The sequence below is a fragment of the Coregonus lavaretus genome, assembly GCF_964263955.1.
Source record: "Coregonus lavaretus genome assembly, chromosome: 3".
Taxonomy (NCBI): domain Eukaryota; kingdom Metazoa; phylum Chordata; class Actinopteri; order Salmoniformes; family Salmonidae; genus Coregonus; species Coregonus lavaretus.
This window is the reverse complement of record NC_139990.1, coordinates 75,980,033-75,998,701: the sequence shown is the minus strand read 5'-3', so window position 1 is coordinate 75,998,701 and position 18,669 is coordinate 75,980,033. Positions and strand designations below refer to the sequence as shown.

The 18,669-nt window shown below is 41.6% G+C and overlaps 1 protein-coding gene across 1 annotated transcript in view; it reads right to left on the bottom strand.

Annotated features, from left to right (window-relative positions):
• Nucleotides 1–18,669, bottom strand: part of LOC311108661 (zinc finger protein ZFPM2-like) — a gene marked incomplete at both ends in the record, with an annotated part of 149,020 nt that overhangs the window by 117,203 nt on the left and 13,148 nt on the right. Inside the window, one exon of the mRNA XM_084151357.1 lies at nt 1,192–1,290. Within this exon, the coding sequence (XP_084007483.1) occupies nt 1,192–1,290 (99 nt within the window). The remainder of the gene's footprint in view (nt 1–1,191; nt 1,291–18,669) is intronic.

The window sequence follows — 18,669 nt, the reverse complement described above, 5'->3', positions numbered from 1 at the left end:
GCCGGTCTCGCCACTGGTTTACACCCGCTTTGCTCTCCGCCAGTCCCCCTGTGGAAAGGCTTTAGGGGCTCAATCAAGGGGACTTTGATGTCGTTTGGAGCTGTAATGATTTAACATTGTTCCAGGGATTTCTCTAATCCAACACTGCCATTAAAATCCCTTTTCCATCCCCGTCCCTCCTCCGATCCTCCCAGGCCACCGTTACTTGCTGCTGCATCCGTGTCGCTCCTCCGTCTCCCTTTGTCTCCCTCCCTCTCTCTCATTATCCATCTCTCTCTCTCTACTCTCTCCTGTAACTTATTATTGGATTTATTATTGGACAGGATCAAATGTAAATTTCTTGGCAGTTGGAAAAAGTTATTTCCAAGTCAGAGTGGTTGGTGGTGATAATGAATGTTGGAAGTGAATTGAAACTGCAGGCCTACAGGCTTATAATTATAAATTGATTATAGAATAGGTTTGTTGATATGACATAGAAGTAAAACATCTCCATTCAATCATGATCAAAGACAACACATGTATTATTTATTTAAATTTCAAGATTCACATGTAAAATATGTTATATCCCATCAGAGGAAAGTATGTATATCAACCCTTCCATATACTGTAATTATTCCCTAAGCCAGTGATTCTCAAACCTCTCCTCGGGGACCCCCAGACATTTAACAATTTTGTTACAGCTCTGAACTAACTCACCTGATTCACCTAGTCAAGTGTTTCATGATCAGTTGACAATTTGAATCCGGTCTGCTAGCTGTGGAATTGTTCAAATACATGGAACGGCTGGGGGTCCCCGAGGAGAGGTTTGAAAACCCCTGCCCTAAGCAACCTCACCAAAGAGCAGCAAATTCTTGGGAGAAAAATACATATTTCTAAACAATCAGATAAAAGGCAGTGTAGCTCATTACTGACACGGACATGATTCTTTATCTCCTTTTAATCATGTTCTGCCCTGAAGGAGAGCAGAGAGAGAGGAGATACCACACTGACTGTAGTAATCTGGGACAAAGACTGAATGTCTGTCTGTGCTAGTAATATCACACTAGACAATGACTAGAAAACCATGAAAAGATATTAACCAGATATGCCAGATCTTTTACGTTTATGATTTGTGTTTGTTCTGATTAGTTAAACAACTCATAAGTCCACCACACCTTCATCAAATTTTTTATTTTATGTGTGTTGTCTTACTTGGGCCGTCCCACTCTTCCTCCTTCTGTGGCCTGACCTCCAACTTCCCATTGTGTCCATCATAATCCTGTGATTTTGATTGGCCACCATCTTCTTCACCTGAGGAAGGATAATTCGGGAGGTCAGCCTCACTCGGCAGCAAAGGGGCCAGTAATCTAATGGTAACATCCACTTGGTTATTTTACAGTCTACCTGCTATTCATTTAGTAATTAAATGGTTTTTACATAAATATATTTTAAAAAGTTGAAATAGGACTGCAAACTAAAGCATTAGCAGAGTCTATGCTATCTAACTGACTCTGTTCATACTGGGAATGAATACAGCAAAAGAGAGAGAGAATGTGGCATTGACTTCACAAGTATGCAGCCTCAGGACATTGACATTTAGCTGTGCCCCTTGAGCAACATTAACTGGAGCAAATGTCTGATGTGTGTTCATTACAATGCAGTAATGTAACAGTGATGTTCTGCAGAACTAACAGGAAAAGTTAAACATCAGTGGAATGAAGGACATGAGGAAGATTACAGAGAGATTTGCAAAACGAAAGGTACACAGCTGCTAGCCTGGTATTAATCTATTTTTAGTTTAACTGTACTGATGTCTGCTAGAAGGAGTTTTGTATTGTAAGGAAGGATGAAATGGAGTTAGCCTGGCTGGGCCTAGAAAAAAAAGAACAGTCTTTCTGTTTAGAATGAATGATAACTCTGATATTACAGCCGTAACCGTATGTGCCTGACTGGTCGACGTCTACATAAAGTATGAGACTGACTCCTCCGCTGATGTTAGGTAAGTCGGAAGCTTATGGAGCAGGGCTTTGTAAACAAAGCGTAATGATGTGATCTATGTGACTTTAAAGAGGTGTAGTGATGAGTAATACAACTGTCTCCTACCATAAAACGAAGGGCGCTATGACAAACAGCATCCAGGTGTTTAAGAGTAGTGGCAGCTGCACTTTGATAAATAGTATCGCCATAATCAAGAACAGATAGAAAGGTTGACTGCACGATCTGCTTCCTGCTGACTAGAGAGAGGCAACGTCTGTTTCTATGAGAAAAAAAAGCCCACTTTAAATCTTAGCTTCTTAACAAGCTCATTTGTATTCTTTTTTAACGTTAAATCACTGTCACTTCAAATACCAAGGTGTTTGTATGAAGGGACTTCTTCGATTATAGAACCATCCGATGAGTGAAGATGTAATCCATCTGAGACAATCTTACGAGAACTTGAAAACATCGGACTGTAGCCATGTCACAGCCAGGTCAGCAGTCTGGGCAATTGCATACATAGTAGTACACTATATATTCAAAAGTATGTGGACACCCCTTCAAATTAGTGGATTCGGCTATTTCAGCCACACCCGTTGCTGACAGGTGTATAAAATTGAGCACACAGCAATGCAATCTCCACAGACAAATATTGGCAGTAGAATGGTCTTACAGAAGAGCTCAGTGACTTTCAACGTGGCACCGTCATAGGATTCCACCTTTCCAACAAGTCAGTTCCTCAAATGTCTGCCCTGCTAGAGCTGGCCCGGTCAATTGTAAGTGCTGTTATTGTGAAGTGGAAATGTCAAGGAGCAACAACGGCTCAGCCGCGAAGTGGTAGGCCACACAAGCTCACAGAACGGGACCACCGAGTGCTGAAGCGCGTAAAAATCATCTGTCCTCGGTAGCAACACTCACTACCGAGTTACAAACTGCCTCTGGAAGCAATGTCAGCAATGTTCATCAGGAGCTTCATGAAATTGGTTCCATGGCCGAGCAGCCGCACACAAGCCTAAGATCACCATGCACAATGCCAAGCGTCGGCTGGAGTAGTGTAAATCTCGCCGCCATTGGACGCAGTGGAAACGCGTTCTCTGGAGTGAAGAATCACGCTTCACCATCTGGCAGTCCGACGGACGAATCTGGGTTTGGCGGTTGCCAGGAGAACGCTACCTGCCCCAACTGTAAAGTTTGGTGGAGGAGGAATAATGGTCTGGGGCTGTTTTTCATGGTTTGGGCTAGGCCCCTTAGTTCCAGTGAAGGGAAATCTTAACGCTACAGCATACAATTACATTATAGAAGATTCTGTGCTTACAACAATGTGGCAACAGTTTGGGGAAGGCCCTTTCATTTACATTTACATTTTAGTAATTTAGCAGACGCTCTTATCCAGAGTGACTTACAGTTAGTGAATGCATACATTTTCCATACTGCCCCCCCGTGGGAAACGAACCCACAACCCTGGCGTTGCAAGCGCCTTTCCTGTTTCAGCATCACAGTGCCCCCATGCACAAAGCGAGGTCCATACAGAAACGGTTTGTCGAGATCGGTGTGGAAGAACTTGACCTGCACAGAGACCTGACCTCAACCCCATCGAACACCTTTTGGATGAATTGACACCCCGACTGCGATCCAGGCCTAATCGCCCAACATCAATGCCCGACCTCACTAATGCTCTTGTGGCTCAATGGAACCAAGTCCCTGCAGCAATGTTGCAACATCTAGTGGAAAGCCTTCCCAGAAGAGTGGAGAATGTTATAGCAGCAAAGGGGGAACCAATTCCATATTAATGCCAATGATTTTGGAATGAGATGTTCGACGAAAAGGTGTCCACATACTTTTGGTAATGTGGTGTACATGACCAAAAATATATCAAATACATATCAAATAAACTCAGCAAAGTCCCTTTTTCAGGACCCTGTCTTTCAAAGATAATTTGTAACAATCCAAATAACTTCACATATCTTCATTGTAAAGGGTTTAAACACTGTTTCCCATGCTTGTTCAATGAAACATAAACAATTAATGAACATGCACCTGTGGAACGGTCGTTAAGACACTAACAGCTTACAGACGGTAGGCAATTAAGGTCACAGTTATGAAAACTTAGGACACTAAAGAGGCATTTCTACTGACTCTGAAAAACACCAAAAGAAAGATGCCCAGGGTCCCTGCTCATCTGCGTGAACATGCCTTAGGCATGCTGCAAGGAGGCATGAGTACTGCAGATGTGGCCAATAGATTGCAATGTCCGTACTGTGAGACGCCTAAGACAGCGCGACAGGGAGACAGGACGGACAGCTGATCATCCTTGCAGTGGCAGACCACGTGTAACAACACCTGCACAGGATCGGTACATCCGAACATCACACCTGCGGGACAGGTACAGGATGGCAACAACAACTGCCCGAGTTACACCAGGAACGCACAATCCCTCCATCAGGCTGGACTGAGGGCTTGTAGGCCTGTTGTAAGGCAGGTCCTCACCAGACATCACCGGCAACAACGTCGCCTATGGGCACAAACCCACCGTCGCTGGACCAGACAGGACTGGCAAAAAGTGCTCTTCACAAACGAGTTGCGGTTTTGTCTCACCAGGGGTGCTGGTCGGATTCGCGTTTATCGTCGAAGGAATGAGGTTACACCGAGGCCTGTACTCTGGAGCGGGATCGATTTGGAGGTGGAGGGTCCGTCATGGTTTGGGGCGGTATGTCACAGCATCATCGGACTGAGCTTGTTGTCGTTGCAGGCAATCTCAACGCTGTGCATTACAGGGAAGACATCCTCCTCCCTCATGACACCCCTACCAGACCACAGCAAAATCACTGTCTACTTGAACAGAGCAATACTCAATCATGAGGCATCAAAGCCAAAGGAACTGAATAATATTATGAAATGCTATAGATGGAAGGAAAGTAGTGTCGAAACCTAACAAAAAACAATTAGGCAAGAACAAATTCAATCCCTTTTAGACAACTTCCTGGACAAAACGTTCCACTGAAATAGTGAAGGTGTAAACTTGGCAGTAGAAAACCTAAACAGTATATTTGACCTCTCAGCTTCCCTATCAAATCTAAAAATCTCTAACAGAAAACCGAAGAAAAGTAACAACAGTGACAAATGGTTTGATGAAGAATGCAAAAACCTAAGAAAGAAATTGAGAAACCTATCAAACCAAAAACATAGAGATCCAGAAAACCTGAGCCTATGCCTTCACTATGGTGAATCATTAAAACAATACAGAAATACACTACGGAAAAAGAAGGAACAGCATGTCAGAAATCAGCTCAATGTAATTGAAGAATCCATAGACTCTAACCACTTCTGGGAAAATTGGAAAACAACAACACGAAGAGCTATCTATCCAAAACAGAGATGTATGGATAAACCACTTCTCCAATCTTTTTGGCCCTATAACAAAGAACAAACAGAAAAAAAAATTACATGATCAAATGCAAATCTTAGAATCAACTATTAAAGACTACCAGAACCCACTGGATTCTCCAATTACATTGAATGAACTACAGGACAAAATACAAACCCTCCAACCCAAAAAGGCCTGTGGTGTTGATGGTATCCTCAATGAAATGATAAAATATACATACCACAAATTCCAATTGGCTATACTTAAACTCTTTAACATCATCCTTAGCTCTGACATCTTCCCCAATATTTGGAACCAAGGACTGATTACCCCAATCCACACAAGTGGAGACAAATTTGACCCCAATAACTACCGTGGGATATTCGTCAACAGCAACCTTGGGAAAATCCTCTGCATTATCATTAACAGCAGACTAGTTCATTTCCACAGTGAAAACAATGTACTGAGCAAATGTCAAATTGGTTTTTTACCAAATTACCGTACAACAGACCACGTATTCACCCTGCACACCCTAATTGACAAACAAACAAACCAAAACAAAGGCAAAGTCTTCTCATGCTTTGTTGATTTCAAAAAAAGCTTTTGACTCAATTTGGCATGAGAGTCTGCTATACAAATTGATGGAAAGTGGGGTTGGGGGAAAAACATACAACATTATAAAATTCATGTACACAAACAACAACTGTGCGGTTAAAATTGGCAAAAAACACACACGTCTTTCCACAGGGCCGTGGGGTGAGACAAGGATGCAGTTTAAGCCCCACCCTCTTCAACATATATATCAACGAATTGACGAGGGCACTAGAACATCCTGCAGCACCCGGCCTCACCCTACTAGAATCTGAAGTCAAATGTCTACTGTTTTCTGATGATCTGGTGCTTCTGTCACCAACCAAGGAGGGCCTACAGCAGCACCTAGATATTCTGCAAAGATTCTGTCAGACCTGGGCCTGTCACGCCCTGGCTCTGGGGACTCTGAAATGTTGAGCCAGGGTGTGTAGTTTCTGTGTAATATTTTCTATGTTGATGTTCTAGATCGTTTAGATCTACGTTGGCCAGGGTGGTTCCCAATCAGAGGCAGCTGTATCTCGTTGTCTCTGATTGGGGACCATACTTAGGCAGCCTGCTTGGCACTAGTCGGTGTGGGATCTTGTTCCGTAAAGGTTTGTTTTGTGTAACCTAGGACTTCACGTATCGTTTGTTTGTTGTTTTGTGTCGTGTTAAGTACTTAATAAAATGTACGCTTATCACGCTGCACCTTGGTCCGTATCTTCCATTAACGATCGTGACAGGGCCCTGACAGTAAATCTCAGTAAGACAAAAATAATGGTGTTCCAAAAACGGTCCAGTTGCCAGGACCACAAATACAAATTCCATCTAGACACCGTTGCCCTAGAGCACACAAAAAACTATACATACAGTGGGGAAAAAAAGTATTTAGTCAGCCACCAATTGTGCAAGTTCTCCCACTTAAAAAGATGAGAGAGGCCTGTAATTTTCATCATAGGTACACGTCAACTATGACAGACAGAATGAGAAAAACAAATCCAGAAAATCACATTGTAGGATTTTTTATGAATTTATTTGCAAATTATGGTGGAAAATAAGTATTTGGTCAATAACAAAAGTTTCTCAATACTTTGTTATATACCCTTTGTTGACAATGACACAGGTCAAACGTTTTCTGTAAGTCTTCACAAGGTTTTCACACACTGTTGCTGGTATTTTGGCCCATTCCTCCATGCAGATCTCCTCTAGAGCAGTGATGTTTTGGGGCTGTCGCTGGGCAACACAGACTTTCAACTCCCTCCAAAGATTTTCTATAAGGTTGAGCTCTGGAGACTGGCTAGGCCACTCCAGGACCTTGAAATGCTTCTTACGAAGCCACTCCTTCGTTGCCCGGGCGGTTTGTTTGGGATCATTGTCATGCAGAAAGACCCAGCCACGTTTCATCTTCAATGCCCTTGCTGATGGAAGGAGGTTTTCACTCAAAATTTCACGATACATGGCCCCATTCATTCTTTCCTTTACACGGATCAGTCGTCCTGGTCCCTTTGCAGAAAAACAGCCCCAAAGCATGATGTTTCCACCCCCATGCTTCACAGTAGGTATGGTGTTCTTTGGATGCAACTCAGCATTCTTTGTCCTCCAAACATGACGAGTTGAGTTTTTACCAAAAAGTTATATTTTGGTTTCATCTGACCATATGACATTCTCCCAATCCTCTTCTGGATCATCTAAATGCACTCTAGCAAACTTCAGATTTTTGCTCACCGTTCTTGTGATCATTTTGACCCCACAGGGTGAGATCTTGCGTGGAGCCCCAGATCGAGGGAGATTATCAGTGGTCTTGTATGTCTTCCATTTCCTAATAATTGCTCCCACAGTTGATTTCTTCAAACCAAGCTGCTTACCTATTGCAGATTCAGTCTTCCCAGCCTGGTGCAGGTCTACAATTTTGTTTCTGGTGTCCTTTGACAGCTCTTTGGTCTTGGCCATAGTGGAGTTTGGAGTGTGACTGTTTGAGGTTGTGGACAGGTGTCTTTTATACTGATAACAAGTTCAAACAGGTGCCATTAATACAGGTAACGAGTGGAGGACAGAGGAGCCTCTTAAAGAAGAAGTTACAGGTCTGTGAGAGCCAGAAATCGTGCTTGTTTGTAGGTGACCAAATACTTATTTTCCACCATAATTTGCAAATAAATTCATAAAAAATCCTACAATGTGATTTTCTGGATTTTCTTTTCTCAATTTGGCTGTCATAGTTGACTTGTAACTATGATGAAAATTACAGGCCTCTCTCATCTTTTTAAGTGGGAGAACTTGCACAATTGGTGGCTGACTAAATACTTTTTTTCACCACTGTACCTCGGCCTAAACATCAGCACCACAGTTAACTTCCACAAAGCTGTGAACGATCTGAGAGACAAGGCAAGAAGGGCCTTCTATGCCATCAAAAGGAACATAACATTTGACATAGCAGTTAGGATCTGGCCAAAAATATTTCAATCAGTTATAGAACCCATTGCCCTTTATGGTTGTGAGGTCTGGGGTCCGCTCACCAACCAATAATTCACAAAACGGAACAAACACCAAATTGAGATTCTCCATGCAGAATTCTGCAAAAATGTCCTCTGTGTACAATGTAAAACACTAAATAATGCATGCAGAGCATGGCCGATACCCGCTAATGATCAAAATCCAGAAAAGAGCTGTTAAATTCTACAACCACCTAAAAGTATGCAGTTCACAAACCTTCCATAACAAAGCCATCACTTACAGAGAGAGGAGCCTGGAGAAGTCCCCTAAGCAAGCTGGTCCTGAGGCTCTGTTCACAAACACAAACAGACCCCACAGAGCCCCAGGACAGCAACACAATTACACCCAACCAAATCATGAGAAAACTAAAAGATAATTACTTGACACATTGAAAATAATTAACAAAAAAACAGAGGAAATGAGAATGATATTTGGCCCTAAACAGAGAGTACACAGTGGCAGAATACCTGACCATTTCGACTGACCCAAACTTAAGGAAAGCTTTGACTATGTACAGACTCAGTGAGCATAGCCTTGCTATTGAGAAAGGCCGCCGTAGGCAGACCTCGCTCTCAAAAGAAGACAGGCTATGTGCACACTGCCCACAAAATGAGGTGGAAACTGAGCTGTACTTCCTAACCTCCTGCCAAATGTATGACCATATTAGAGACACATATTTCCCTCAGATTACATAGACCCACAAAGAATTCGAAAAAACAAACCCAATTTTGATAAACTCCCTTATCTACTGGGTGAAATACCACAGTGTGCCATCACAGCAGCAAGATTTGTGACCTGTTGCCACAAGAAAAGGGCAACCAGTGAAGAACAAACACAATTGTAAATACAACCCATATTTATGTTTATTTATTTTCCCTTTTGTACTTTAACTATTTGCACATTGTTACAACACTGTATATATATACATAATTTGACATTTGAAATGTCTTTATTCTTTTGGAACTTTTGTGAGTGTAATGTTTACTGTTATTTTTTTAAATTGTTTATTTCACTTTTGTTTATTATCTATTTCACTTGCTTTGGCAATGTAAACATATGTTTCCCATGCCAATAAAGCCCTTAAATTAAATTGAAATTGAATTGAGAGAGAGCGAGAGAGAGATGACAGTCAGTTCAATCATTCCCAAAATAAGATGTCCACATTACTGATCATTCCAATCTGCCTTCATGAAGATCTTCCCTCTTCTCAGGCAGAGAGATTAGACTAGAATTATAGAAAACATTTTATCAAGAGAGAATAGAGTGAAATAGGTTGATACAATCAATGGGTTCTACTTCACTCTGCTTTGAAATTCTGAATAAAAGCATATTCTACACAACAAAGTGGTTTTTCCACAGTGAGCAAAACAGGAACTGATCCAAAAGCCTAAGGTTGCACCGCGGTGATAAATTTCACAAAAGCAAAAGCAAGCCATTGAAGGTAGTCAGAACATAACAAACGTTTTTATCTGTCAGTACAATGTTGCTTTTTTTCATTTACTCCTGATGCCTACGGGAAGTTCATTTCCCCCCTATTTGATTAATTTTCCTCCTCTCTACACAATTGTACTCCTTTAAATCCAAGTGATTCGTTATTGCTCCGAGCTGTATAAATCTTTGATATTTGCATATTCCTGTTTTTGCTTTAATCAGGGGCAGTGAAGGAATCGCGGCTACCTACCTGCCTGAATGAATTAGTTCAGGACATTTCACCTTTGATATACTCTGACTGAGGATACATGAGGTGTAAAGAGAATATTGGTTTTGTGCCACAAACGTTTGTGGTGTGTGTGTGTGTGTGTGTGTGTGTGCATGCATGTGTGTGGGTGTGTTCTTCTACTTTTGTCGCACCTGGACTACTGTTCAGTCGTGTTGTCAGGTGCCACAAAGAGGGACCTCGGAAAATTACAATTGGCTCAGAACAGGACAGCAAGGATGGCCCTTAAATGTACACGGAGAGCTAACATTAATAATATGCATATAAATCTCTCATGGCTCAAAGTGGAGGAGAGATTGACTTCATCATTACTTGTTTTTGTAAGAAGTGTTGACATGCTGAATGCACCAAGGTGTCTGTTTAAACTACTAGCACACAGCTCAGACACCCATGCATACCCCACAAGACATGCCACCAAAGGTCTCTTCACAATCCCCAAGTCAAGAAAAGACTATGGGAGGCGCACAGTACTACATAGAGCCATGGCTATATGGAACTCTATTCCACATCAGGTAACTGATGCAAGCAGTAGAATCAGAAAAAAAGAAGAAGATAAAATTACACCTTATGAAACAGCGGGACAGACACACACACAGGCACAGACACACATACACATGATACGATTTTAAACTGGTTCGACAGGTGAAGAAGCCGGATGTGGAGGTCCTTGGCTGGCATGGTTATACGTGTTATGCGGTTGTGAGGCCGGTTGGACGTACTGCTAAATTCTCTAAAACAACATTTATGGTAGAGAAATTAACATTACATTCTCTGGCAACTGCTCTGTTGGACATTCCTGCAGTCAGCATGCCAATTGCACACTTCCTCAAAACTTAACACATCTGTGGCATTCTGTGGTGTGAAAAAAATGCATTAGAGTGGCCTTTTATTGTCCCCAGCACAATGTGCACTTGTGTAATGATCATGCTGTTTAATCATTTTCTTGATATGCCACACATGTCAGGTGGATGGATTATCTTGGCAAAGGAGAAATGGTCACTAACTGGGATGTAAACAAATGTGCGTTTTATATTTTTGTTCAGTATATTTGGAACCATAATGACTCAAAGAACCCTTTGAGCTCTTCAATGGTTCTTTACAGTTCACAAAAGGGTTCTTTGCTCTTTTAGTGATAATTCAAATATATGGGAGGTGGCTCATTAGAATATTTTGGGGCATGGTTTGCGCACTGCTCTTTTTGTGCAACTGTGAGTAAGAGTGTCATTCCAGTTTATCTAATTTGTTGTATTATGCCATTGTATATGACTATGGCTAGTGACAGTGTTTTGGGAAAGACTCATGTATGGCCTCGTGTTGGTGACTAAATCAGTCAGTGGTTGTCAATTCTCTCCTCATGGATCCTCAGCTGTTCTAGAGGTAGCTCACGTGATTTAACTCCTCAATTAACACAATAATAACATCTATGGAATTTTTACAATATAATATTGCTGGTCAGAATGAAAAATACCTGTATGGTTCTTAAAAAGGATCTGCAAAGGACCTTTCAGATTGAGAAAGGTTATTTCTAGAACCATTCTACATAAAGGTTTTATAAAGAACCATAAAAAAGTGTTGAAATAGCCATTTTTGGTGCTGTATAGGACCTTTTTTTAATGGTTATTTATAGCACCATACAGGTTCCATTTAGAACGTAATGAGCATGGTTCCTTATAGAACCTTAAGAAAAGGGTTCCTCTATGGTTACAAGCCAAATAACCCCTAACTGGTACTATTTAGAACCATTCATTTTTAGTGTGTGGTCATTCAGTTTTTGAAATGCAAAAGTGAAATATATGTATTTATGCATAGATTGCTTTATATACAGTATCTTCTCAAAGAAACTACCGGTAGTTCGAAAACTTTGCATCATATTTCTGTCATGCTGCTTTGTTGACAACTCCAACCACCACCACACCCCTTCCCCGACTCCCGGGTATTCAGCCAATCAGCGTCCGCCACTGAGGTGGAGACTGGAGGCTCCGGGACTGTGCTGGACCACTGCTGATGTGTGGTGGATTTTCTGGCGCTTTACTGCAGCCGAAGCATCACCCAGGTGGGTGCTACACTGTTGACAATTGAGGATCAGATACCTACATTATGCCAGGAGAAACAGGGAACGTCGGAGAAAGTGAGGGACCCTGATGATTTTTGTGTTATCCTCGATGATTTTTAATTGCATTGTATCCATGTGTGATTGTAAATAAATCACAATCACACAACACTTAGGGGCGGTTTCCCAAACACAGATTACACCTAGTCCTGGACTAAAAAGCACTTAAATTGATATTCTCTATTGAGTTAGCTTTTTAGACCAGGTCTAGGCTCAATCTGTGTGGAAAATCAACCCTAAATGTGAGACGTAACATCATATTACTGTGACCTCATTCAGAGCCATTGTCTTTGTTCACAGTGTCTATCTATCAGAAATCTGTGCTCGGCCTCTTTTCATGTGCAGGGCTTTACTCTCTAACCTAATTCACAACGCTGATGAAAGAGAGTCACAAACGGAGATCAAAGGATCATAGGGACGCTGTGTGTAAGAATAAGAGAGAGTAAAGCCTGTTTACATTGGCAGTTTGAAGTGACTCAAATCCACTTTTTTGCATATCCGATTCGAATCTGCTATTTTTCCTGTAGTCTGAACAGCCAAAAAGCACATTGAATCAGGTATTTCAAGCCACATTTCAACCACCTTCGTAGGTAGTTTGAAGTCAGATACAAATCTGATTCCTGGACATGCGACTTGTGTATGAATGGTCAAATCTGATTTATTTGCACTCAAGTGGTTTTTAGGCTGTTGCTTGTTGACAGTTTGACAAGAACGTGTGGTAGCTAACTAGCTTGATAATTGTTTACAAACAAATTAGTGAATGTGCTAGAAAGCTAAACAGCTACCTAGCTACTGTATATACTGTATTTGACTGCTGTGGCTAGACAAAAAGGACTCGTTTTGAAAGTTGGATCATCTTATCCTTTGAGGCTTTAAACGTGTTCTTACGCTATAATTTTGAACATTCTAAGCAACTGGGAAACGTCCATGGCAAGCATTGTTGTCACCTTAGCTTGCTGCATAACTTCTGAGTGATAGGAAGAACGAGCACCACCACCAATTAGCCTACACCACTGCGCATACACCCGTCGTTACTTTGACAACTAGTGTAGCCATGTCAGCAAATGACTGCTGTCTGAACACACACAAAAGGCCTTAACGCTCAAAACTGATTTGAGCATTTGAGCATTAAGCCCTGCAGTGTGAACATGGCTTAAGAGCACATACATGCATGCGTACATTCACACACATGCGTGCACACACACACAGACACACACATACACACGTTATATTCTTCTATCCTCCATTAATAATCCTATTTCCCTAAACCTAAATCCTAACCTTAACCCTAAACCTAACCACTAACCCCTTACCCTGACCCTAATTGTAACCCTAACCCTAAACCTTGAACTGTAACTCAGTCAAATCTGCATGTTGCGTTTATATTTTTGTTCAGTATAGAACCATAACCATGCCAAAATAACCCTTGAAGAACACCTAGCTAGCTGCTTATCAAATGTAGATAACTGGTTAATTTGACCCCAAAAATCGACCAAACTATTTCTCAATGTTTCTCAAAATTACTGTAGCTGGCTAATTTGATCCACTCAACATGAAGCCCTGTCACCTACAGTAGAACCGGGGAAACAATAACATTGGACAGCCTCAGTCATGTTTTTTTTGTATACAGAAGATAGCCCTATTTGGTAAAAGACCAAGTCCATTTTATGGGAAGAACAGCTCAAATAAGCAAAGAGAAACAACAGTCTATCATTACTTTAAGACATGAAGGTCAGTCAAAATTGAACATTTCAAGAACTTTCTTCAAGTGCAATCTGAAAAACCATCAAGCGCTATGATGAAACTGGCTCTCATGAGGACCGCCACAGGAATGAAAGACCCAGAGTTACCTCTGCTGCAGAGGATAAGTTCATTAGTTACCAGCCTCAGAAATTGCATTCCAAATAAATGCTTCACAGAGTTCAAGTAACAGACACATCTCAACATCAACTGTTCAGAGGAGACTGTGTGAATCAGGCCTTCATGGTTGAATTGCTGCAAAGAAACCACTACTAAAGGACACCAATAAGAAGAAGAGACTTGCTTGGGCCAAGAAACACGCGCAATGGACATTAGACTGGTGGAAATGTATCCTTTGGTCTGGAGTCAAAATGTGAGATTTTTTAATCCAACCGCCGTGGCTTTGTGAGACGCGGTGTGGGTGAACGGATGATCTCTGCATGTGTATTTCCCACCTTAAAGCATGGAGGAGGAGGTGTTATGGTGTGGGTGTGCTTTGCTGGTGACACTGTCTGTGATTTATTTAGAATTCAAGGCACACTTAACCAGCATGGCTACCACAGCATTTTGCAGTGATACGCCATCCCATCTGGTTTGGGCTTAGTGGGACTATCATTTGTTTTTCAACAGGACAATGACCCAACACACATCCAGGCTGTGTAAGGGCTATTTTACCAAGAAGGAGAGTGATGGAGTGCTGCATCAGATGACCTGCCCTCCACAATCCCCCTACCTCAACCCAATTGAGATGGTTTGGGATGAGTCGGACCGCAGAGTGAAGGAAAAGCAGCCATCAAGTGCTCAGCATATGTGGGAACTCCTTCAAGACTGTTGGAAAAGCATTCCAGGTGAAGCTGGTTGAGAGAATGCCAAGAGTGTGCAAAGCTGTTATCAAGGCAAAGGGTGGCTACTTTGAAGATTTTCAAATATAAAATATATTTTCATTTGTTTAAAAATGTCATGATTCCATATGTGTTATTTCATAGTTTTGATGTCTTCACTATTATTCTACAATGTAAAAAATAGTAAAAATTAAGAAAATCCCTGGAATGAGTAGGTGTGTCCAAACTTTTGACTGGTACTGTACATGTTTCAAGCAGACCACCACAGTCCCTATGACCAAGAACGCCAAGGTAACCTGCCTAAATGACTATTGGCCCATAGCACTCACATCTGTAGCCATGAAATGCTTTGAAAGGTGGGTAATGGCTCACATCAACACCATCATCCTAGACACCCTGGTCCCACTCCAATTCGCATCCCGCCCCAACAGATCCACAGATGATGCAATCTCTATTGCACGCCACGCTCCCCTCTCCCACCTGGACAAGAGGAACACCTACGTGAGAATCCTGTTCATTGACTATAGCTCAGCGTTCAACACCATAGTGCCCTCCAAGCCCATCACTAAGCTCTGGACCCTAGGACTGAACACCTCCCTCTGCAACTTGATCCTGGACTTCCTGACGGGCCACCCCCAGGTGGTTAAGGTAGGCAACAACACATCCACGACGCTACCCTCAATACGGGGGCCCCTCACGACTGCAAGACTCCAACACCATTATTACATTTGCTGACGACATGACGGTGGTTGGCCTGTTCACTGACGACGATGAGACAGCCTGTAAGGAGGAGTTCAGTGACTTGGCAGTGTGGTGCCAGGAACACAACCTCTCCCTCAACGTTAGCAAGACAAAGGACCTGATTGTGGACTACAGGATAGGAAGGGCAGAGCACGCCCCCATTCACATCGACGGAGCTGTAGTGGAGCGGGTCGAAAGCTTCAATAGCGGGTTGAGAGTTTCAAGTTCCTCGTTGCCCACATCACTAAGGAATGTTAATTGCCCACACACACCAACACAGTGATAATGCCTGATCCCCAGATCAGGTCCTCAGATCCTCAAAACGTTCTACAGATGCACCATTGAGAGCATTTTGACTGGCTGCATAACCGCTTGGTATGGCATCTGCTTGGCATCGGACCGCAAGGTGCTACAGAAGGTAGTGCGCACGGCCGAGTACTTCACTGGGGCCAAGCTCCCTGCCATCCTGGACCTCTATATCAGGTGGTGTCAGAGGAAGGCTGTAAAAATGTTCAAAGACTCCAGCCACCCAAGTCAGACTGTCATCTCTGCTACCACATGGCAAGCGACACCGATGCAACTAGTCTGGAACCAATAAGACCCTGAACAGCTTCTACCCCCAAGCCATAAGACTGCTAAATACTTAGTTAAATAGCTAACCAATTGCTACCTGTACTCTCTGCATTGCAGTGTGTTGTGAAATCTGTGAATGTATTGTAATGTTTAAAAAATTGTTTAACTGTCTTAATTTTGCTGGACCCCAGGAAGAGTAGGTGCTGCCTTGGCAGCAGCTAATGGGGATCCATAATACATACAAAATACAAATGGACCCTTTTTGCACTAACTCTTTTGACTCATCACACACTGCTGCTACTATTTATTATCTTCCATATTGCCTAGTCGCTTTATCCATACATACAGTGCCTTCAGAAAGTATTCACACTCCTTGATTATTCCACATTTTGTTGTGTTACAGCCTGAATGTAAAATGGATTAAATGCCGTTTTTTTTGTCACTGGCCTACACACAATACCCCATAATGTCAAAGTGGAATTGTTTTTCAAAATGTTTACCAATTAATTACAAATGAAAAGCTGAAATGTCTTGAGTCAATAAGTATTCAATACCTTTGTTATGGCAAGCCTAAATAAGTTTAGGAGTCCAAATGTGCTTAACAAGTCACATAATAAGATGCATGGACTCACTCTGTGTGCAATAATAGTGTTTAACATGATTTTTGAATGACTACCTCATCTCTGTAAGGTCCCTCAGTCGAGCAGTGAATTTCAAAAACAGATTCAACCACAAAGACCAGGGAGGTTTTCCAATGCCTCACAAAGAAGGTCACCTATTGTTAGATGGGCAACAACAACAAAAAGCAGACATTAAATATCCCTTTGAGCATGGTGAAGTTATTAATTACACTTTGGATGGTGTATCAATACACCCAGTCACTACAAAGATAAAGGTGTGCTTACTAACTCAGTTGCCGGAGAGGAAGGAAACCGCTCAGGGGGTTCACCATGAGGCCAATGGTGACTTTAAAACAGTTACAGAGTTTAATGGCTGTGATAGGAGAAAACTGAGGATGGATCAACAACATTGTAGTTACTCCACAATACTAACCTAATTGACAGAGTGAAAAGAAGGAAGCCTGTACAGAATAAAGAAATTCAAAACATGCATCCTGTTTGCAACAAGGCACTAAAGTAATACTGCAAAAAATGATGTGGCAAAGCAATTAACCTTTTGTCCTGAATACAAAGTGTTATGTTTGGGGCAAATCCAATACAACACATTACTGAGTACCAGTCTCCATATTTTCAAGCATAGTGGTGGCTGCATCATGTTATGGGTCTGCTTGTATTTGTATTTATTAAGTATCCCCATTAGCTGCTGCCAAGGCAGCAGCTACTCTTCCTGGGGACCACAACATTAAGGCAGTTATATTCAATACAAAATATTACATGACATTACATTTCATAAAACTTTTCACAACACATTAAGTGTGTGACCTCAGGCCACTACTCTATTACCACATATCTACAATACAAAATCCATGTGTACGTGTGTGTAGAGTGCATGTGTTATCATGTGTATATGTACGCGTGTGTCTGTGTATGTGCCTGTCTGTGTGTCACAGTACCCACTGTTTCATAAGATGTATTTTTATCTGTTTTTTTTAAAAATCGGATTCTACTGCTTGCATCAGTTACCTGATGTGGAATAGAGTTCCATGTAGCCATGGCTCTTTTAATCGTTAAGGACTGGGGAGTTTTTCAGGGTAAAAAATAAACAGAATGGAGCTAAGCACAAATCATAGAGGAAAACCTGGTTCAGTCTCCTTTCCACCAGACACTGGGAGATTAATTCACCTTTCAGCAGGACAATAACCTAAAACACAAGGCCAAATATACACTGGAGTTGCTTACCAAGAAGACAGTGAATGGTCCTGTGGCCGAGTGGCCGAATTACAGTTTTGACTTAAATCTAATTAAATCTATGGCAAGACTTGAAAAAGTTTGTCTAGCAATGATCAACAACCAATTTGACAGAGCTTGAATAACTGTTTATGAATAATCGGCAAATGTTGCACAATTCAGGTGTGGAAAGCTCTTAGAGGCTTACCTACAAAGACTCACAAACACATGCTAACACACACACTCTACACACACACATTTTAATATAGTTATTTTGCTGTATTATTGATTTTGTAATGTAAATATGTTATGGTAGAGTAGTGTGTAATAATGTGATGTGTTATGTATTGTTTTATTGTATGTAAATTGTGATTGGACCCCAGGAAGAGTAGCTGCTGCCTTGGCAGCCGATAATGGGGATCCGTAATAAATACAAATACAAATACAAATCATGTCCAATCAATAGAATTTGTTTCTCCAATCAAGTTGTAGAAACATCTCAAGGATGCACCTGAGCTCAATTTCGAGTCTCATAGCAAACATTTCTAAAAACCTGTTTTTGCTTCGTCATTATGGGGTATTGTGTGTAGATTGATGAGGAAATAAATTATTTTAATCCAGTTTAGAATGAGGCTGTAATGTAACAAAATGTGGAAAAAGGGAACAGGTCTGAATACTCTCTGAATGCACTGTACATATCTACCTCAATTACCTCATAC